This window comes from Lagopus muta, chromosome Z, assembly GCF_023343835.1.
Source record: "Lagopus muta isolate bLagMut1 chromosome Z, bLagMut1 primary, whole genome shotgun sequence".
Lineage (NCBI taxonomy): Eukaryota > Metazoa > Chordata > Aves > Galliformes > Phasianidae > Lagopus > Lagopus muta.
The window spans coordinates 66,251,982-66,275,560 of record NC_064472.1 but is presented as its reverse complement, the minus strand read 5'-3'; the positions used below and the strand labels follow the sequence as shown (position 1 = coordinate 66,275,560).

The 23,579-nt window shown below is 36.8% G+C and overlaps 1 protein-coding gene across 2 annotated transcripts in view; it reads right to left on the bottom strand.

Moving 5' to 3' along the window:
- The window catches only part of SRFBP1 (serum response factor binding protein 1), a 63,183-nt gene that overhangs the window by 19,686 nt on the left and 19,918 nt on the right, over positions 1-23,579 (bottom strand). Inside the window, exons 2-4 of one of the 2 annotated variants that reach the window (XM_048930776.1) lie at positions 21,088-21,176; positions 20,071-20,157; positions 4,887-4,958 (exon numbers count right to left, since the gene is read on the bottom strand). In XM_048930776.1, the coding sequence (XP_048786733.1) occupies positions 4,887-4,958; positions 20,071-20,157; positions 21,088-21,176 (248 nt within the window). The remainder of the gene's footprint in view (positions 1-4,886; positions 4,959-20,070; positions 20,158-21,087; positions 21,177-23,579) is intronic. The other variant, XM_048930777.1, reaches the window with a different exon arrangement.

Sequence of the window (23,579 nt, the reverse complement as noted above, 5' to 3'; positions counted from 1 at the left end):
AAGACCACAGACATTCCTGTTAGAGTTAATATCTGGTGTTTGACATGGAAAACTCTCAGGAAACAGTGGTTTCATACATTCAGTGCAACTTCCATTCAAATGGAATCAAAATGCTGGAGACAGAAGGAATCCAGAACTGCAACACTGATTCCCAGCATCAATCCAGTCCTATTGAGCAGTGTTAAAATCAATGGAACGCATTGCCAAAAAACAAACGATGTTGACAAATGTAACTGTTGCATAAAGAAATTGGTAACAGCTATGCAAATCACTGTCTTTCCATACCAAAATAAGAAAGGACCTGCGACATAATGCCTAAGGTGGAGAAGTATTGTTTATACTACTCAGCATAAACAGTGCTGAGGAATGGAACCATCTTCATATACACGAGGTAATGTGTGTTAATCCCAAAGAAAAAATGGTTAACAACTATTCTGGGTTCCTAAAACTGTTTTGAAGTTGATCATATTGTTACTTAAAAGCAATGAAGAAAAGGAGAGGTATTATCAGATGATCATTAAGTCTTCCGAAACAGATTAAATAATCATTAATTTATTCCTATTATAATTACACATTGATTGTCTACACACAATTTCTAATTACAAGAGTGCTAACAACCAGAATTCAGTTGTTTTTTATTTTATTTTATTTTTTTTTTAAAGGGAAAATATTCATGGTTCCCTCAACAACACCAGCTGTTTTCCTGCAAGATTGCCAAAATCAAACCACAAAACAGCTAAGTGCAAAATTAATGATAAGTATATTACAGAAAGCCAATGAACCATCACATCAGTATTACACAAAAGACTGATTCATACAGTAGTCCTTTCTCTATGGTTTATGGATTGCAAGCAAAATATTTTCATAAGCAAAGAATGTTAAAAATCCACATAAGTAATTATCCAGTTATGCTGTTAAAGGCACTAGCACCAGCAACAGAAGTTTTGTATCAATAAATGAATCTATCCTAATCAGACTGTTTTGTGGCTAGTAGAACATTTAGGGGGGTAGGGGGGAGAAAGGAAGGGGGATAAAGGCGAAGGGTGGAAAAGAGAGAAGGGAGGGGACTGTGGAAAAATCCCCCAGAGCCCAAATGAAAGACAGCAACTATTTTGTGCTTGATCCAAAGCCTTTGAAGTTAACAGAAAGTCTTCAATTAAACTGCACAGGACTATGCATCAGGCCCCTTTCATGATTTAATGCATTTCCTCAGATTAAATTCAAGAGAATAGTGACATTTTAATGAAATATATATTTTAAAAAGTACGTTTTTTTTTTTTTTTTAAATAAATTAAAGCCAAGATCAAAGAAGTACATTTATTAACATCAACTCAAATAGAAACCTTTCTATTTTTCAGAGATAGAAAATACAGATGTGACTGTCCCTCCTTGGATGCAGCTATTTGGTTGAAATTCTGCTTGATTTAGAAACGCCATCTTCCCTTCTTTCTATGTCACCAAGCTAAAAAGTACTTGAATTATCTTTAAAATTTCCTGCTAAGGAAATTTATGTTTTTAAAGGCAAGAGTATTTTTTAGAATAATTATTATTGTTGTGTAACCATGTCCTACTCATGTCTCGTAATCCAAGACTACCATTTACTGATACAATCTGAGGAACCTCGTGCTCCAAATAGCTATTTAGCAATTGTAATGCTGTACATTGATTAATACCTCTAATATCACAGCCTTTCATAAAACACTTCCAACAGACTGCATTGTCATGGTAAATTTACGAGCACTGTGACTACCCTACCCTTACTTCTTTTTCATTCCAGACGAGATACATGTTGAGGGGTGGGACACAAACTCATATAGGCAACGGATGTTAAATTCACTCACCTTCAAAATAACATCCCAAACTTTAACTGTAGCATTATAACCTTGGAGTAACCATTAAAATATGTACACCAAGACATCACTAATGTCATTCCTGCATAATCATCTTAAGTACAACCATTCTCATCAGGCAACCTAGACTTTCAGTCATCAAAATCATACCATGCTGCTCAGTTGAATTCTGGCATATCTGCCTATGGCCATGCATAAGATGTCCATTCTATGAGGGCTGCTCCGAAAGAAATGCTTGCTGTTTTAAGATTTTGGTCCACTACAACAGAAGCAAATGTTGGTGGTACAGCAGTATAGGTTGATCCTCCTCCCCACTATTCCATTCCATGTTGTTGCTGTGTGACAAATGGCAGCAGAGAGGCAGTCTGATAGAATGGCTTCGGTGAAACAAAGGTGCTTGGCCTTTGTCTGCTCTCAATCTTGCAATGAACAACTTTTTTAGCATTAGCTTCTGGAGCACAATAATGATGCACCAAGGCTCCCAGAACAGCTCAGGGACACATGCTACAGTAACCACATTAAAATGCTACACAGATGGAAATCTGTTTAAAAAATTAGACAGCAGGTCTGCCACGTGTTCTTCAATACTAACAACTGGCAAATGTGTTTGTTGCAGACAGCACAGAACTGTGTTCAGAACCTGTAGAAAAGCTCAGTGAGAATCTAGAGAATAAAGGTTCCATTTTCAACAGCTGTGACTAAGCACCAACAATAAAGTCCAGCTGCAGTCACATGGCAACATTTAATACCGTCTTTACAGCAGAGTTTACCATCTGTTAATAGCAATTGAGCCAGCTGCAACAATACTCAAAATGGATGTAAAGAGTTTCAGCAGAGGTGCACGAAGGACAGCTCACCCACTGCTTCTTCTCTTATATTAATGTGTTAGCCCTGTGATGTTTTTTATAAATTTTATAAATGAAACCCAGAAAACATCTTTTTAAATAGAAAAGTATGCCTATCTTATTCTGAAAAAAATATGTGGAAAAATAGTAATAGAACATAAACTCTCAGTGGGCAGAAGGAATTAAACAAATATCTTGACTACACATCCACTATGCAAAACTAATATTCAGCATTCCACAGTGAATTAAAAGCAGATTGCCTTTTATCAGTGAAAACAAACCTATTTGGAAAATGAAAACAGCCACAGGATGTTTTGCTTCAAATATTTCAAAACTGAAGTTAATGAAAAGGTAAACAGTATGGCCGACATTTCACAGGATCTAAAGAATACTGCTAGAGATAGATTTTTTTTCCCAAATGTTATTATTAATAACTAACTGTGGGAAAAGATGAAATAATACATTGACATATTAACTTTTATTAAAGCACGCAAAAAATACTCCCTTCAGCAGTGGGAATGCTATGGCCAGTCAGTGGTTTCAGTGGCTCAGCTACCACTTGTTAGGAGAACTACAACAGTGAGGTTAAACTGTTGGTTTAAAACAGCATCAGAACTCACCCAAACACTTGTTTATTTTAAAATGAGACTCATTCATTATAATAGGTGAGATTAAGTCTTTCATACTGCTGTAAAACCCTACTAGCAGCAGAAAGTGACACAAATAAGAATTTTAAAAAACAAAACAAGTCCATCAAGACACCTGCATTATATGTTTTCAAGGATTGTGGCAAAATAAAAGCCAATTTTAATTAAATTTGGAAAATATACAGTTAACCATGACTATGAAAACAAGAATTCTATTACCTAAGAGAAATATCCTGGGCTAGGAAAATTTCATAGCCACCTCCTATCCTTTACCATAATCCGCTTATATCTGAAGAACTTCTAGGAAAAGAAATGGATAGATAGGATAGATAGGAAAATGAACTGGTAAGATTACCAATACTCCCTTTCGTATTCTTGACAACTGAAAAACTGTCCTCTTAGGCAATTCCAAATATATAAACTCATAAACTCCTTCAAAACAACTGAATCAAGTATTTCATTCTGGGACTTCTATTCTTGAGAAAGCAGTCAGAACAAAGCTGATGCATTGAACATATGATAGATAGCAGCAGAGGGGCAGAATTGTGTCCACCATATCTGCCCCTGATGTCACGGGCCAACAGAATAAAATAAGATGTATTACTTTTGGAACAGTTATCATACATCAATAAGATCCAACTTGTGACCTCTCTAGTATACTCTCTAGTATACTAATTCCATTTTGCTTCAATGATATCCTGTTGCATTCTATGCTGATAACTGAGCTGCACCACATATGGCCATGCTTTGATAGAGTGTAATTACATCACTATAGGAGGAAATGATCAAACACTGCATTAAAACTTTGACTGTGCATGATGTGTTTTTCAGATCTCAGATGCTCCACAGCCCTCAGCTGCCCATCCAGAAGAATTTAGGAGGATTTGGAGGAAAACCTTCTGTTTGTTTTACTCATATTTTTGATTCGAAGTCGCTTTATAAGATCGTTTCTGCAACAAATCACTTACAAGGCTACCTTTTTCTGCTCTTTACAGTGTCTTCATTTTATCCCCTCCAGTTATTACTAGTTAGTTAATATTTAGTCAGTGGACAGTGGAGAAACACTGTGTTGAAATGGCTGCATTAAAATTCCACCTTTATTTCAGGCTAATGTCCTTTTCACATGGATAAACTTCTCTCTTCCTCTCAAGTACATAAAGCTTATTTTCATCTGTTGTTGGAAGTGTAATTATTTACATTAATTAACTCATGTAAATGTACTAGAAAACATGACAAGCCTATTTATAAAAACTGTGCTTCCTGGTATGCAATTCCTGTTGCTTGATGTTAGCCCACCAGCCTTAATGAAAAGCCACTCGTGCTAAAATAACTATACAGTTTTTTGCAGATGTGCCCTATTGGAGTGATGACTTCAGAAACAAAAGAAAGATTTATAGTTAAGATCCAATATAACGTACATCACACACTATGCAAATGCAGATAATCCCACTCATACACACGCATAACTTAAATACATCATCATTAGGGGCTCAGACATTTTCTCACACTCACAGATAAGGAGCAACAAAATCAGCAAACCTTACCTTTCTGCAGATACTTTCAAAATTAACTTCTTTCCTAAGTGCAAGTCTGGTAACTTGGTCCGGCTTTATTTCCTGTGGATGAAAGACATATTTATTCCTTTTATGATCAGACTTCACTATTCTAAGGCTTATCTTCCTTACAAGTACTATTATTTCACGGCATCCTCCACTGATTTCCTAAAGGAAGAAGATCATTTGTTATGTACAGAAATTTTTGATGTTGTTTATGCAAATAATATATTTTCTTATTAACATACACAAATATATAGGGTTAAGCCACGAAATTGAATTTGAAATTAAAACAACAACCCAAGAAAACAACAAAGAGCTCTCCCTTCTCCCTCTTGTGGATATAATGAAGATACAATTTCCATTTCCAGCCTTAAGAATTTCCATTAGAATGGAATTAGCATGCCATTAGGAATGAAAATCCTGTGCAAGTGGAGTTGGTTAGAAGTTGGATATTTCATGAAACACACACCTCTGACAGATTTTTCATTAACATACATATTATATACAACTTGCATTACAAAACAATCTGTTAACTTGATCAGTAAAATACACTAAGTATTGGCCTTTTTTTTCCTAGGTCACTGCATCTAATAAATCATGCAAAACACCAGTTGTTTGCCAGATGGTGACTTTAAAAGCAGTTTAACTTCTGATAATACAGAGCCCAAATAACTTCCATGTATTCACAGTTTGAAAACTTTGTACAAAGACAGCTTCTTATTCTGATAGTTATTGTGTAGATATTGTTCATATCACTATACTGCAGGTTTCAACTTAAAGAAAATTATTCTGAATTTCTGAAACTACACAAAAGCATATGCCCTAAGTCAAATATAGTAAACTGCAACACCTGTGCCAATTGAGATATTTGTGTCAATATTTGTTAGTGTCAGAAGAGCTTCCTCATGCTGAGATCTAAAGGTCTGCAAATTCATCTCCCATAGGTACTGGTGGAAGCCCAACCACTTGGCACACAGAACCCAGACTGGAAAAACACTGGTGAATGTAGGAAACTTACACTGGCAGATAGACAGACTGGATGACCTAATAGAATCTAGAGATGGAAAAGACCTATGATTCAGTTTTCCATGACTTTCAAAAGCGTTTTACAGATGGTGAAACTAGGACACAGTGGTTAAGTGACATGCTAATAGTCAGAGTTGGCGAGAAGTTATGAATGAAGAACTGGAACCCAATACTGTTCATTAAATCTAGGTGTTTCTTTATATTAAAAAGAATCTATATAATAATTTATATGATCTTCATTCTACCTCCTCCCCCCACACAGGAAAAATATGCCTATTTTTTGTTTTTTAAGGATTTATATGCAGCATTCTCTTTTAAAGGGAAGCAAGATAAGCTTCAGCCATACCTGCAGTCCTTCACCCCAGACCCACCAGCAGCTGTGCACAGGACACGTGCTAACCCCACTCTCAGTGCAGCTGGCTGCTGGAACAGAAGCTGTCCCTTGCTCTAATGGCTGAAGCAGTAACCTTCAGCAGCTCCCTGCTCCCCTGGTACAGGCTTGGGCTCCTACATCCTGGTCTGACTCCATTTGCTGACCATGTATTTACTCATGGTTGTCCCAGCAGTAGCTGTTACTTCGTGTTGCGCACTGAGACCCACTATCCACTTCCACAACAGTGTCTGCCAGCTATAGCACTTGTGTAATTGGTGCTGGCCACAGCCAGATAGCAGATTCTATTGTAAATGCAGGGTTTCATCTCTTTTCTACAGGAGGAAAGGCACTCAGCACGCAATGGAGGTGGACCTTTCAATGGCTGTTTTTTCATCATCCCTCAAGAGGATGATGGGTAGGCAAGAGACAATGGGCTGATTCCAGACCATGTTCCATCTCACCATCCATCATGAAGCCCCTTAAGAGACAAGGACATGTGCAGGGGAGAGATCTGCAGGCTGGTGCACACAACAGTGGTACTCTCACCTCCCTGGTGCTCAAGCCAAGATAACAGGCTCCACAGGGGCAGCAACAACAGGGGTCTGTCAGTCAGCTGGGCCTCGTTACGGCTGCAGAAGATGACGAGGCCTTGAGCTGAGAGTAAGCTGAATGAAGAGGATGTGGAAAACCACTGGAAATAAGAAAACTGCCGGATGTGACAGATAATGCAAGTAGTTGGCAATACAGTTACAGATCTCTGAGAGTTATGTGAAGTACAGACAAGCTTCAGAGAAAGCTGGAGGAGTTCTGGAAGTCTCATGGGGAGGAAATCTTACACTTTCAATGGTACATACGTAGACCTACCAGTAACAGAACATACAGTCACATCTATCTACAAAGTCACATCAAAATAACCAAATTTGGGTGTGGTACAACAAAACTGGCAACAATGGAAATAACAAATTATGGGTGGGCAAACACTAGACTGGGACGGAATAAGGGATAGCCAGAGGCAAGGAAAGGCTGGACTGTGAAATGGGACAACACAGCATGCAGCCAGACAGCTGAGTACTGCTGTGGGGCAGCCCTGCTGCTGCATGTCAAGCACTGCAGGCAGCAATTTCACCCTGTTGCCTATGGAAATGTAGCAAAGGCTATTCTTCTGGTTTTGGGTTGTTTTTGTTTTGTTTTCAACGATGTGATTATTTAAACTGGAACTGTCTTACACATGAAAACAAGACCATATTGTACAGAAGTATGTCAAACACAAATGGCATCTGAAAATGCAATATCATACCAACAGTGATAATGGTGGCTCAGATCACTCTTTATCTCTTACTTACAAAGTGATAGTGAAAAAGATACATGCTTTATCCTAAAGCAAATGGAAATGTGGTTTACAGAATAGCCAGGGAGGACAGAAAAATCTCCAAGCTTGTCATATGAGGTTTTGACACAACTGAGAAATGCAACATTATTCACATCAAATGCACTCTCAGCTATGCTGACTAAGGCAATTTCAGATGACTCAGAAGAACAGTTTGCCAGTGGTGGCCTGTGGAAACAATTTAGGAGTACCAGTCCTCACACTATTAAAAATTTTACCTATCATCCACAGACAACTTTGTTTTGGCCAGTATTTTCCTTTTTCCTTTATCAGTTCTATCATTTTCCTCACAATTTTTTCAAATTTTCTTACCTAATGCAAGTGTTAAGCCTTTCCTTATGAAATGATGCAGTATCTACCTTCCCTACATGATAATTTTGTTCTTCTTACACTTAAAGAATTTCTCTAAAAATAATAACTAACTGAGTCAGGACATACACAAATTGCTAACACAGCAGCCATACCTAAAATAAAATATTTCTGGTGAAATTTCAACTATAGTTTGTTATTCAACACTGAACTTAGATCTTCTGAGACATTATAATCTTTCTTACCCTTGAATGAGTGTTTGAGGCTACCTTCTCATGGACAAGTTTCATATGTATTTCTTTAGCCTTCAGCCTCATTTTGTTATTTTCTGTAATTTTTCTAGGTTCTTTAGCAATGTAGAAAATACATTCATTTCAGGACAGATCTGAAGATCCTTTTTTTTTTTGTGTGTGTGTAATTTAATGACTATATGGCTTCCAGTCCTAAGCAATTTTTTCTCTTTTCAAAGTCTCTAGAAGTTCAGTATTTTACTTATTATTCAGAGCATAAATATTCTTTGACTCACTGTAAAATACTACTGTTGTGAAGCATGTTTTTGCTTCAAAAACAGATAATGCTTAACGGAATATCTTCCAAAGAGTGAAAGGAATCCACTATGGCTCCCTAAAAAGATTGTATGATTTTAAAAATACACCAAATCCATGATCAGAGTATGAGTTTGCTTGAACTGTGAAGGCCTACTGTAAAGAACTGCAATACTATCATTGGTTATAGTAGATTGACTGTGAAGAAAAAGTGACACTAGCTTTATGCTTGAGACTTTAGAAAAAAGAAATAGCTGGGCAGTAACAATGACCCAAGCATATATACACACTGAAATATCTACAATATCTCTGAATAATTTTCCAGCAGACAAGAACAAAAGCACCTTTCTGACAGTAGTTACAAAACAACTACAAAGTTGTTAAACGTTTCTACTGAGGGATGAAAATTTATCCACGTGTTGACTACGTATATATGTGTACATATATTTTTTATATTTGCTCTCATTTTCCACTACAGATTTAAGTGGTAAAATGGGCCAGTTTCTCTCTTGGTAATGTCATATTAAAGAAGGGGACTCTCATTCTGGACAAAGAACCCGTAGCCTTCCTGACTCCTGGAAATTCAAGCTTTCACTTGGCTTTAGTTTTTTCCACAGTGGAATCCTGGCAATCCAGGTTACACACATCTTTACCCATCACATTTAAATTACATAAAATCCTTCCAGAGAAGTCTACGGAAATTTGCAACAAATCAGTAGCTGTAACTTGATGTTAGGTAAACTCAGAGCATGTTATCTGCTGCATGTTCATGACTACAACTTCTGGAGTGAAGCTTTTGACAGTTGAAAACCCACTCTTAGTTTTACTGAGTTTTCTGCTTTGTTCACTGCAACGTATAACTCAGAACACCCACTTGCCTTCTCTGGCTGAAGGACACTAGAATGCTTGAATGATGTAACCACACCACTTGCTTTACCTGATGCTGAGAAACAGACTAGATAATCATTAAAATTTTCCTGTCCAAAACTGACAAAAAAATAGGTTGATTTCCACTAGGTGAATCAATATAGTAGCAATATCCTAGTACTAAAATTTCTATTACTAGCAGCCGTGAAAAATATCTAGTCCTAATATCCATGTGTTTCTATTAAAAATACAGCACAGTTTGAAATGATGGCAAATAATAAATGGAATTTTTCCATCAGGAATTCAACCTAGAATTTCGCTCTTTCCATTCTAAAAAGACCTGCCATCATCCTCTGTTGCAGCAGACTGCTAACAGACACTTTCCTCACTTCTTCATACATGTGGAAGAAAAAATATTATGCTGGAATTACCAAGAACTGTTGAGGAGGTATGAGGTTTTCAGTCCACAAGTGAGAATCCTATAAGGGCTTCTAACAGTCTGATTGGAGGTAGGTGGATACACATGGAGTCCAGAATGGTACTGTCACTGTCACAGCCATCATGGGCCCAAATCTGAATGATATTCAGAAAGTTAAGAAGGTATACTGACTTGTAAGTCACTTGTTCAGAGTAACTGCCCTTCAAAAATGTCTAAATATCTCCGTGAGGTAAAATACATCTATATTTTAAAGCAGTCTTTTGGGGGAGAAAAAAAAAAAAAAAGTACAAAAAACCATGTCCAATGTGTCAGTTTCACAGATTGTGCAGCCCTGAAGGTGTGACTCACACTACCACACTTTGGGGCAGGGAAACTCCAGCACTTAAGCAGTTTACAGAATAACTTCCTCCATGTTTCCACTGGAAAGGCCTTGTTATGTCTTCCAGGTTACGCTCAGTTCATGCTTGGTTGAAGTAAAACGCAATTAAAAGCATTTATCTGTAGACAAAACTATGCCAACTACAAATTTATAAAATGATTCGGTAAAGAAAAAAAAGACACGATATGCTCTACTCATGCTATGTTTCAAGATCTCTCTGCCTGCCCACTCACTTCCCTGACAAGACAACATTCAGGACTTCTAATGTTTGTGCATGTTTACTCTACAGCCTGCACCCTGCACTGAGAGCAAATGAGGGAGTCTACTCACTTGCCCCTGCCATTCTGTGTTTGCTATCTCCCTGGCATCAAACCTTGCTTTTAAAATTACAGATGTGTAATTTTAATGATTTTATTGATGTGTAATTTTAATTTTAATGAGATGAGATGTGATGCAAGCTTTCAGGGCTTACAAAAATACACAGTACCCTACTGGTTATTAGGAGAAACTATAAAAGACAATAACAAAAGATTACAGGGTGACTGTCTTCAAGAGAATGAATTCCCAATCATTTTAGTATAACATAATACACCAACAAAGTCAAGACTGAATGTTTGAGGTATGCATGCACTCAAAGCTCATATAGACAAGGTAAATAAACCAGCACAATTATAATGTGTTCTTTTTTGTAAATTAAAATTACAGGTCACATTACACTGAGAGATATAGAGTAGGAATTTACAGTGAAGTAGCAATGCCCTGCATGTTGCACAGTCTCCTCACTACTGAATTGCATTAAGAATATGTACTAAAATTGTTTGAATAAATGCCGTTTCAGAAGTTTGCATGCTTCAAGAAGGATGCAGCATTTCAATAAAACATTCCACCAAATTAAACTTCTGCTCAACTTACAGGCAACGTGGTCTGATGCAGGCTGTACGTAAGTGGATACACAGATTCAGTTTTCCACAGAAATCAAATCTTATTGTAAATACTCAACTCTTGAAGAGCAGACAGCTACCAGAAAGCAAAACCACAACAAAAAGAGATCTCATAGAAGAATGCTCTGTTCCACCAGTACAATCAGCACAGCCTTCCCCCACAATCTGATGGGTGACTTGATGCTATATCATCACATACTGAAACCAGAGGTTTCATCCAGTAAAAATGAATGCATTTCATCTCTAACTGCAGACAAATTAAATGAATTATAATTTAAATACGTTCTCCTGTGCCATTATGATTGAAGATTGTTATTACATCCTACAGTAATTTCAGTATTTTTCACTTCTCAAACATCTACATCCTGTATTTCAATGAAAGAAAAAAAGATATAAAAAGAAAGGGTTTTACAGTTGCTAATTTTTCTAAGTACATACTCAAGGAAATACCACATCTTTCAATATGACTTTGCATTCTTCATCAGTTGCCTTACATTTCTAAAATTTTTTTAGAATCTAATGTTATTCTAACTTGTTTCTTATCTCAATATACTGCATCTCAAAATTAAAAAAGTGTCTTGTTTAAAATCATTAATTTTCAGCTTTGTTGTACTGGAAACAACTTAGGCAGGAATACTAGACTACAGATTAAGAAAAAAATACTGTAAGTTATTTTGTCTTTTAAAGTAACAAGTGAAAGAAATAATCAGAGGAAGTGATCAGAATGAAATAGAACAAAAGAGCAACAGCTACTGCAGTCTCAGTATAGGTTAATACATGGCATTCAATTTTGATGAGAATTAATTCTCACTAACCTGTTAAAAAATGCACTCCAAAACTACAGTTAATCACTGGGAATGTAAGAATGCATTTCAAGTGGAACTAGCCTAGCAATTGTTCTTTTTGTAATCTATACTAGTGTCAGGTTTTTGCTGGCACCAAGTTTGAACATTACTAAATGTCTACAGTATTGCTGTCTCAGTTTAGATCCAAGTGAAATTCAATGTCAACCTGTGTGTTTTTATCTAGGTTTCGCTCTAAAATTCTCTCATGTTTTCTGTTTTTAGTGCAATCTAGAAGAACAATGCTATTAAAATTCTCATCAAACCGAACTCATTTTTATTGTAAATAGAATTTTGTATAAATTAATAATTTCCTCTTTGTAAATATTCTGCTATGCTAAATTCTGCTGTTTTATACCATCTCTCTTAAAAGCAAACTGTGAACTTGAGGGAGCAATACTTAGCTATACAGTTTAATAACAAAAGAAACCTTAAAATCAATTCCCCAAAACAAGAGTTAACATAGCTAGCTTGTTTAAGCTGTTGTAAAATACCCAAATTTATTTGGCAAATATAAGCTGCTCTTTTCTGCCACGTTTATAAACTAATTTAATATTTCAAGAGGCATGCAAGTCAAATGCCAGCAATTACATCAGTCTACAGAGATGAACACTGTGAACTTTTTTTACTTAGTAAATTAGATTAAATGAAGTGTTTAATTTTGGAGGTTCCCATTTGATTCAGTAGCCACATTCAAGGAGCAACAGTCACTCTGTTCACCATAGCACAAAAAAAAAAATCAGAAAGTCTGTAATCTTGTGACAATTTCAAAAGAGGCAGGTATTACAAAAAAAACTACGATGAGAAGGATTAAAAAAGCTATACAAAAAGGAAAAAACAAGAAAACATGATGATGCCAAACTGATTGTTATTTAAACATTTTCTCCTTCAACATCTTTTGATTCTGAATGTCAGTGTTCACTTGGAGTGGTACAACCTGTAGCTTCACTCTGTATTGTCAACTTGTTCCACACTGCTTTTCTATTATTAAAATAGCAACCACATGCAATTTCAGGGTTAACATACTTCCAAGCAGCCTTGTGTTGGCTGGAACTATCTTCAGTTTTGAATTACTATCCCTGGTATTCACAATTGTTGCCAACAGCATTTGTTGCCAGATGAACTGTTTTTCTTAAAACTGAAGAAAAACAGCAGCGCCTGCCAGAAGGGGACGCTACGTACAGCTAGCTACACCTCTTTTCTATGCCTGCCTGTAAGAGCACAAAGCAGCCATGAAAAGAATACACTGCAAAGTTCCCGCCGAAGACAGTGACAGACAGATGGATGCCATTCAGGAGATAAGCTCTACCTGCTAGAATCTGCTTTCACAGAAATGGAAATTATTAATGAAGGTAGAAGAAACCAAAGAGGTGTGAACAGAGATGGAAGAGCACAAATACAGAGAATCACATACATAGCCCTTTCTCATCCACTTCCAGAGAGCATGAAAAAACTGAGAACAGATACAGTAGAGCAAGAAAAAACTTCCTTTTTCCAATCCCTTCCTCTCAGAAATACTCCTTCAATCTTCTTAAAGTGTATAGTAAAGAAAATAAATTACCTTTGACCTTTTCTAGAGATCCTAAAACCTGTAAAGGTAAACCTCCTATTTCATGTGCCCGAGATGAGAAAAAAAGAAAAAAAAAGAAAAACAGCGTAACAGAAGAAGCTAGGATAAACCCAGAAATCAAGGATGCCAAGTCACACCTCTTATAATCTTATAATCCTTGCCACTTTTTTCATTTAGCTTTTTTTTTCCCCCCCTCAAATTACAGTACGAAGACTTACACAGTGTATGGGTAAATAATGGATTCAAACAGGAACACACCGTCTTCTGCCTGAAGACGTGGGATAACAATACAGCAATTTCACACAGCTATGGTAACTCCAAAATCCACCTTCTTACTGATAACAGCCAATTCAGATCCAATGAAAACAAGGCATTAGTTCACTACCATACGTATTATTTTGCATGCATTATTATAGAATTTCTTTAGTCATTTCATTGCCTAGTTGTTCCATTTCTGATTCTGTTCTACAGTGCTTTGGTGCTCATATTTTCACTATCTTGGGATTCTAGATCATTAAGCTCTGCAACATTCATTCTCATAGATCCCCACAGAACAGCACTGCTGTCTTTCCAACACTGTGATAGCTAGTTATACATGTCTGTCTTCCACTTACTATGTCCAACTCTTGATTAGGAAAACAAGATATATGTTTTTTTTCTTTTTAAATAGAGGCTTTAGTGAAAGATGGCCAAAGGCTATTTAGAAAGTTAAGACTAGATACTGATTCAGTGGGCAATATTTACTGCATCTATTGATATCTTAGAACTCCCATTCATTTGCAGAACATTACTTTCATTTCCTAAGCATACAATTATTCTGCCTTACCCTATTCACCCACACGCTTGCTGAATCTTTTCCTTAACAGAAGTGCCAATGAGACTGTCCAGCACTGAAGTCATGTTTACATTAGTATTACATTCCCAGAACAGACTTTATACATATTCCTCGCAAGCAGGAGACAACCATGAGGGAAATTACACACAAAAGCAATCAATTAGAATAAAAAAAAATCGTAGCAGCTGCAGTCACCATTCAGAATTAACTAGTTTCTGTGTGACCATAAAGAGATTTACGGTAGGCCTCCTGCTTCCCTCAACAGAAATAAGAAATTTCCCTCTAGAGGGAATAAGAATAAAACCTTTACCACATTATTTAAAAAGAATTTCTTTTACAGCTGTGAAAAATAAGAGATGTAATTTCTGTGTGAAAATTTCTTCAGAAGACAGAGTCCCAGAAAGGACAGCTGATTAAGGGGGCTGAGACTAGCGCAGGACTGAGTTTAGCACAGATCCACCACAGTGACTAAACAGACTTACTGTCTACTGGAGATACTCTTCTTAGCTGCTCTAGAAAAACATGAAACTACAAAGACAGGGTGGTATACAGCAAGAGATTGACTGGAACTGCTGTAGAAGTACTTACACCACAGCATGAGATGGCCAAACTAGAAAGTAAACTTACATAGTGCTTACAGACATACTCTTTTCTACCTCAAATTTACATGAATTATGGAAAAACTTAACAACAAAAGAAGTGTATATTTGGAATATAGATACATGTTTTCAAAATGAGCACAAGAACATGCTGACACTTCTCCGGTTATTTTGAATAATAGTAACAAGAAGTGTTTTGGTTTGCTGTCACTGCTCAATTTTCAAATAAATTAAGGCATATGGGTTTCATTAATTTGTTTTCGGTACTACTGCAAAGGTTGCATCTTTATTAAAGCAAGCAATAAAAATACTTATGTAGGACTCAGAAAGGAGATGGAGTCTCATCTGTGAGCCATATTGCTAAAAAAGTGAAAATAGCTTATTTTGCATCCTTACAAAAAAAAAATAAATCTCAACAACAAAGTAGTAAAATTCTTATGCAAGACTCAATAGGAAAAAGCCTCATCTGCAAGCCATATTTTTAAGATAGTTGACAGCCTTTATTTAGAACCTCCTTTAATATTTTCCTCAAGTTGTCTCAAATCCAACAAAATGCTGCCTTTGTAATCTGTTTTCACTTTGTAACTAAGAATCTAATGTGAACAAGAAAAGGAGCACATGATAACGGCTTCTATTTCAGTATTTTGTCAATGATGGAGCCTTAAAATGAAGCTAGTGTTATATTTACTGTCTTCATATTTAAGAAGCTAAACCTAAAGCAGTATTTGATGTTAAAAAATCATTATTTCTGTTATCATAATAAAATACAAAAGTAGGAATGGCTGTCAGTTGCTTTTACATCCCAGCTTGAAATTGTATAGTATAAGCTTCTTCCCCACATTCTTCTCTCAGTTTTCTTTTTAAAAACTCAACATATTATTTTACACTTGCAATCTAGGAAAAACAACAAAAAACCACCAGCTTTCCAATATAAAGGTTGTTAAGTTTGCTTAGTTAAAATATCTAAGAAGGGGGAAAGAACAGATATTAGTAGACTAGCAGTTCTACTAAACGTGAGATTTTGGCATCAACATGATTGGAAGCAATGAACAAGTGAAAACATGAAGCACTATAAAGATTAAAAATGGGACAGAACTGATACCTCCTTTTTTATGACACTGGCCCCCAGCGTAAGAGGTGGATGTTGGTGGTATGGCAGCATAGGTTGAACCTTGCCACCAATATTTAATTACATGTTGTTGCCATGTGACAGATGGCAGCAGAGGAGCAATGGGACAAAATGGCATCTGGCACGGAAGAACAGATGAAGCAAAGGTGTGGAAACGAACTCCTCCTTGTGGAAAAACTGCACCAACTGATATTCGTAAACACTTGCTGAATGTTTATGGAGACCAAACAGTGGGTGCTGACTCAGTGAGGTGCATTTCAGCAGTGCTGACAGTGATGTGAAAGACAAGCCACGTTCCACATGGTCATTCTTTTTGTCATACTACAGAATGAAGAGCGTCGGCACAAACTGGCAGATTACAACTAAGGATCTGTATATGGAACTAAAGATTGGTCACAATTCATTGGAAATGATGGTGGCAATGCTAAAATATCACAAAGTTTTCACCAAATAGTGTGCTCAGAAAGAACACTATTTGCAAGTCTGTAAGGATCTACTGAACCAATATAAGGCTGAAAGTGACACGTTATTATCACATTATTACCTTGTATGAGATGTGGTGCCATCACAAGCCAGAGTCAAAACAGCAGTCTATGGAGAGGTGACATGAATTTACCGTTAAAGTTCAAGATGCAGACCTCAGAGAATAAAGTGGATGTGCACTGCCCTTTGTGATAGGAAAGGGGTGATTCTTATGTTTCCTGCAGCCTGGACAAACCATCAACACAGATTAATATGCCTTGATGCTGATTAAGCTGAAGGCTCAAGCTTCCAGAATCAGGCAGGGGAAGACTTAATTTCTCTTGCAAAATGAAAATACCAGGTCTCATATCAGTTTGACGACCATGGAGTACATTACCAATCTGGACTGGCTTTCCATGCCCACTATGTAGTCTGTATTTGGTGCGTTCTGAATTCCATCTGTTTAGGCCAATGAAAAACGGACTGCATGGACAACATTCTTCTAGCAATGATGCTGTCATTGCTAGATGCTGTGAAATGGTGGGTCAGCTCCACTGGTACAAATTTTTATGAGCCAATGTCATGGTTTTGTGATTTTTGGCTTTCGGTATTCCACATCATAACATCATGTGGGGCACTGGGACTTTAACTGTCAATGCTCAAGTACCAAATGGGTACCTGCCCTGAAGAGAAGAAGAACTACATTCCCCAGGGGACCTTGCGGTCAGGGAGAGGAGGTTTAACTCCTGCAAGATCACCTGATGTTCTCTTTCTCGCCTGCCCTTCGTTGTGGACGCTGCTCCCGTCTCCCTGCTGCTCAACTGGACTGCGCATCTCACCTCAGCGTTGTGGTGAGGCCTATCCACCTTTCGGACATTCTCTCTCTCATTATATTTGATTTATTAGTTTCAATTCTGATTATATTGTATTATAGTGTGTTATCTTGCATTTCGATAATATACTTAGTAAATTAGTTTGTTTCTCCTCAGATTGGTGCCGCTGTTTTAATTATTTTGGGGTCTCCTGTTTCCTTTTTTTCCCGGAGGCGCGGATCTGCAGATCCCTCCGCCCCGCTCGTCACGGAACCGGGCCGAACCAGCCCGTAAACCGTTGACAGCCAAGCATGCAGGCTCCTCTTCAGAGCTGGTGACAGCATAGCTAATGTTGGTGACTATGTTGAAATACAGCATTTTGTAGCTGAGAACTTGTTCTATCAAATAAACTAAATGAAAATACATTATCATGTTATGTGAAGAGTTCGTTATGAAATCACTGCTCAATAACTCAATAGCATTGATCACTGACTTAAGAAAAGGTTTCTGAGTGTGACATTTTACCATTATTAACTCTGCTGTGTCAGGGAATTTGAATGATTTATGTGAAAGCTGTCTTGTTTCTCCTCCATGATGAATCAGGAATACTTCTATGCCAAGTCTGTAAAGGTCTCTTAGTCTAAAACCCAACAATGCTAAAAAAATATGTGAACAAATAGTGCCTTTCAGAACTGTGATTCATAAGAAAAAGAACAGGCACTTTTATTTAAGAAACAAATATACTGTATAGTCAGAAAGCATCTATTTGTTCATTTTAAAAGATAAAAAAAAACTAACAAAAACAACCAGGAAGAGCAATTTTTACTATTAAAATTTTATGAATATAATATTGGTGCACTTTTTTTTTTTTTCTTTAAACAAAAAGGACTACTGATTTAACAGCTATTTGCCCAGGAAGTTGGAGTTTTTCCTCCTCCTCTGCTGCTCACTCCTCCTATTCAAACAATTTCAAAGCAAACTTTATTTACCACTCTCCAAATTACAAATCTGTCCTCTCTCAACAATCAGACTTACAGTCAACACTTACAGGTCCTGCAGTTATAAAACTCAAGTAGCATCAGTGTCAGTAGTTGTCACTACTGACAACCGAGGTGTTCCTTTAATTCCACACAGCTCATTCTCTGCTTGGCCAAATGACAGCCTCATTATTAGAGAGTTGTTGTTGTTTTTTTTTTTTTTTCCCAAAGAAGTATCTAACAGCATGAATACCAGAATCAGCCACTTATCTCCAGATACCTCGTTATTCTAGATTCCATCTTCACAGAAACAGGTAGCCCAGGAAGGCTGCTAAGGGCATTCCATGTCTGTTTCCTTCCAGAGACATTTCTACACCCAGTGTATACATAAACTAGAAGACATGGAGGTGTTTTAACTGACACTGTAAGTTACCTAGAATTAGGCAGGGTAAACCAAGTCCAACCACTGTTGTTAACTGCAGGGAGCACAGAGAAAAAAGTAGACTGAAAGAAACCTTCTACCAACTTATAAAACTACTTGAACTAATGTGACCAATACAGACTTAAGTACTAGCAGGCACTAGGATGTCTGTGTGAGCCAGTCATGAAAGTAAAAGCACCATGTGGACAACACTTACGTTGTTTGACTGCTGTTTTACAGAGCAACAGCGACAGTGACCTATTGTGGAGAACCTACTTTAGCAGGGTGGTTGCACTCAAAGGTCTCTTGAGGTTCCTTCCAATCCCTGCAACTATCTGATGAACGTTTCCTTTTCCCCTTTACTGAACTGTAGAAGCTCAGTTGTTTTACAAATAATATGCTAAAAATCCATGAGATGCCATCTGATGAATCTGGCAAAAAGCATGTCATGAAAATGGATTAACAAAGCCTTTCTATTAAGCAGCTTCTTTTGAAGACTATGCTTAATTGGTAGATAAATAAACAAACAGATAAAGGTCACTCAACCACTGTAGTTATCGAGGAAAAAACAGTCATTTCACGTCAAAGTAGTTCTCTCATACAATAGAGAATGCTTGCGCTGAAATCTGGAGTCTGCACCCATTCCAAAACACACAGTTGTAACATTGTCTACTAAAATCAAGACACAAGAAGTAGAGAACACTATGAAGTTACAAAATCTCCGAAGCATTTGCTCATACATCACAATGCAAAAAATACAAAAACTGTATCAATTGACAGCAGAAGAGAAAAAACTGAATCCCATGCTACCTGCCTCCTGAAGGTAAAGTTTCAAAAACTAAAACAGAACTTTAAAGCTGAAAGAAATATTCCAGTAATATGTCATTTAAAGCTGAGAACTGATATTGACAATACCATAATCAGTTATACAAAGCATTTCTTACCCTCTTAATTGGCACAAAGAAATTAATTCCTGCACTTAAACTGTCAAAGTACAAACTTCAAGCGCCATTCAGACCAGATAAATTCAAGTTTAGTTTGGCAAGTTTAAGACTCAAACTGTTTAGCACCTTGACAGATGCAGCAAGCAAAAATGGAAATAGGGAAACACTCTTGATTTTCCAGATGTGTTACGGTAACAGCAAAGCTGACCTAGAAGATATTTCAGGGAGGATCCAGTAATGCAGTCCTGAAAACCAAAGCTTTTTATTGCTAAGCTTAACTCTATTTAATATGTAAATACACAAATATGGTAATACCTTCATAGCGTGGATTTCTTCTATTAATCTCTCAGCTCGTTTTTGGTTCTTTAGCTTCAAGTCCTCTGAACCCCTGTAAATGAAGTCCTTATTAAAAAAAAAAACCATGAGTTTTGTTCACTTTCTTATTAGAGAATGGTCATACTAAGTATCTATCAAGCAATCATAAGAATGAGCACAATCACATCCCCTTGATGTGATGAACACTGTGGTGAAGAGTGGTTCAGTAGTACAGTGTTTCTCCTGTTCTGAACAGAAAAAAAACAACACTGAAGATTTAGCAAAATAATCAAAAAGACAAGCACTACTTGATTAGAAGGGAATGATGACAATTCCTATCACCAACACATAGGAGAAACTGCTATTTCAAATACAACTGCATCTAAGATCTGCAACATTTAAATATGAATGTTTAATAGGCCCATATAATTTGCTAAGTTTATGTAAGAACAGTAAATTCAATTTACACTTCAAACACTGTAACAGACTTTTTTTTTTTTTTTTAATCTCCAGTGAGATAATAGAAGCCACTTTGGGCCCATTGTCTTTGGAAGTACAATCTTGAAAATGTTGCTTTAAGAATATTAACCCTAATTATTAAAAAAGCATAATTTGTATAAATATACACACTAAATAATATTTTTTGTTATACAAATTTGCAGAGAACTGCAGTGAGAAAATAATGGACAATTTGTGATCAAGAGCAGAAGAGCATAAAAGATCAAGTCTGATGGCTTTGGAAGCGCTGCAAAAGGTCCTTTGAGTTGGTTAACTTCCAAATACTAAATCCTTTTAAAACATGTTAGCTCTGTTCTACTTTATGAAACTACTTTACAGTTAGTATTTTGGATCTATCTAAAATAAAGTAAAAATACAAATAATAGAATAAATGTACTAGTGTGCCTTAAGTTTTCAATGTAATGCATGTTTACCTCTTGCCCCTGTTACTAAGAAGACAATCCAGTTACTGTCTCATTTATTAAAACACAAACAAGAACAACGATGTTTAAAACTGACTTTTTCAACTTCAGTTTCCCGATGTGTCTGGTCAGTCTGCGAATGGTCAGGACTCTGGCTTTCTTCACATCTTTTCTCATCTTCACAACCTGTCAGAAAGAAGGGAGACAGTATGAAGCTCCTCTCTCGATGAACTTCCATATAAAACACATCTGTTACATTAAGTTACATTTTAGAATCAACAAAAGCCATTCTTGAAAACAGAATGCATTCTTCTGCTACCCAAATTCCAGTTGAAACAAATTCAGATTTCATTTAAAATCAAGCTGCTTTCACAAACATCTGAGGAAGAACAATCAACAGTCTAAAACTGCCTAAACAGGAGACAAGACATTCCTAACTAGCCATATTTTAACATTATCCTTAGAGCCAGACTGAGCTACAGATTTGTAAAGACTCATCTTTTGCCTTCAGTTTGTTTGTTTTTGTCCCAGTAAAAGGGTACTTTTCCATTAGTGCATCTTATTTTCATTGTGAAACGTTTTAAAAGATCTAAGGAAAGATTCTCAACTAAACACTATTTATTATTATGAAAAAAAACCCAACAAGATATGCAAATCTTTTTATGTATCAGATTTTTGTTAAATATAAACACATAAAGAGATATTCAAATAGATCTTCAAAATCTCTATGCTGATATTCAATGCGCTACACTCAATTTCAACTTCCTACTCTACACAGTTCCCTCTACCTCCCAGAATGTATTTTAACATTAAAGAAAACCTGACAGGGATGTTCCAGTCTTACTTCGCTCCCAAAAGTAAGAGGAAAATAATTACAATTGTTAGTAAAAAGGTGGTACTAACAGAAAAATCCTTGGAATCTTTTGGTTTAAAATTCCATCATGGGAAACCTTAAAACAAAACACAGTCTTCACAATGAAGCACATTTCAGAGAGATAGATTCTACAACTACTTACAGTATTGCTAAATTAACTCTCAAATATTATCTATTAAAATACATTAGGATTTCATATTTAAATTTACAAAATATGAAATATTTAAACAAAAACATTGCTCCTGACAAAAAGTCAAACTTATCTTAAGTTCATGCAATGCGGGTAAGAAGCTAGCACCTCTTTCTCAAGTAAGTTCTTGACCTCAAATTTGTACATTGGCTTATAATTTCTTAGAGACAACATGCAAATGACTGCATCTTGCCCAAATATCTGAGTTATCATCCAACCAGTTCTCCCAGGGAATATTAGCATTAGAAACCAAAATCAAGTTCAACCACAAAACAAAGCAACAAAAAAAAATCCTCAAAGCTCATTGAGGAACATTTTCACATGACACTATGATGGAAAATCTGAGACCAAAAAGGCAAGAAGAAATGTCATTTTTTCAAACAAGTAATATTTTGCACACACCTTATTACATTTGTAGCTAGGTTACTTCTATAAGTAAGCATTTAAGCTTCATATTGTGCTTAGTAGCAATTCTACTGAAGGACTAATCTGTTGAAATAATTTCTAGGAACAGGACCCTTAAATTAAAGGTCCCTCCTCTTGTCACACTGAAGGAAAAAAAGCAATGCTTCTGCTGAAAGTAGGAGGGCAACTGTCATGTGGTAGTTATTTGAAATTGCACAGAGAGAAAAGGGAAAATATGCTGTTTGGTAATAGGCAAGATAACATCAAAAAGGGCAAACTGGGCCAAACTTGTGGTCTTCTAATACAGTGACAGCATTGGAGGACAAGGCGAGATAACTGATGCCATTTACCTTCACTTGTGCAAAGCCTGTTGTATGGTCCCCCACAAGACAATGACACTGACTGTAGGATTAACATATTGGCTGAGTTTGGTCAATGGCTCTAGGAGTCCAGGTGGAGGCTGGTGATGAGCAGTGTCCCTGAGGGAACTGCCTTGGGACTGCTGCTGTTCAATATCTTTATCAGTGACACACACAGTAGGATTGAGTGCACCCTCAGTGAGTTTGTGGATGAGATCAAGCCGAGTGGTCCATTTGATACAACAGAAGGAAAGGTGGTTGAGAAGCTAGAAATGAGCAGGTAGTGAATGCTTGAAGCCTGGAAGGACAACCATATCCTCTGCTGCATTTAAAAGTGTGGCCAACTGGTCAGAGGAGGTAATTCCCTCTTGTGAGGCTCCATCTGCAGTATTCCACCCAGGGGCCCTCACCGTAACAGAAAGTCCTACTATTAGAGGAGGCCCATAAAAACATGAACTGGAAACTCCTGCTGCTAAAAGGTACTGAAAGAGTTGGAGTCGTTTAGACTTGAGAAGAGAAAGCTCCAGTGGAGACATGACTGTAGTGTTTCAATACCTAAAGGAAAAACAGAAGAAAGAGCCTTACTGCTAGGGTGAGCAGTGAAAGGACAAGTGGTCATGGTTTTAAACTATTAAGAAGGAATATTTACATTAGATGTTAGGAGGAAACTCCTAAGTTAGTGAGTGGTGAGTCACAGGAACTCTGCCAAATCTATGCTTGATAGCTGCACTTTATAAGTCTCCATGCACTGACAAAGAAAT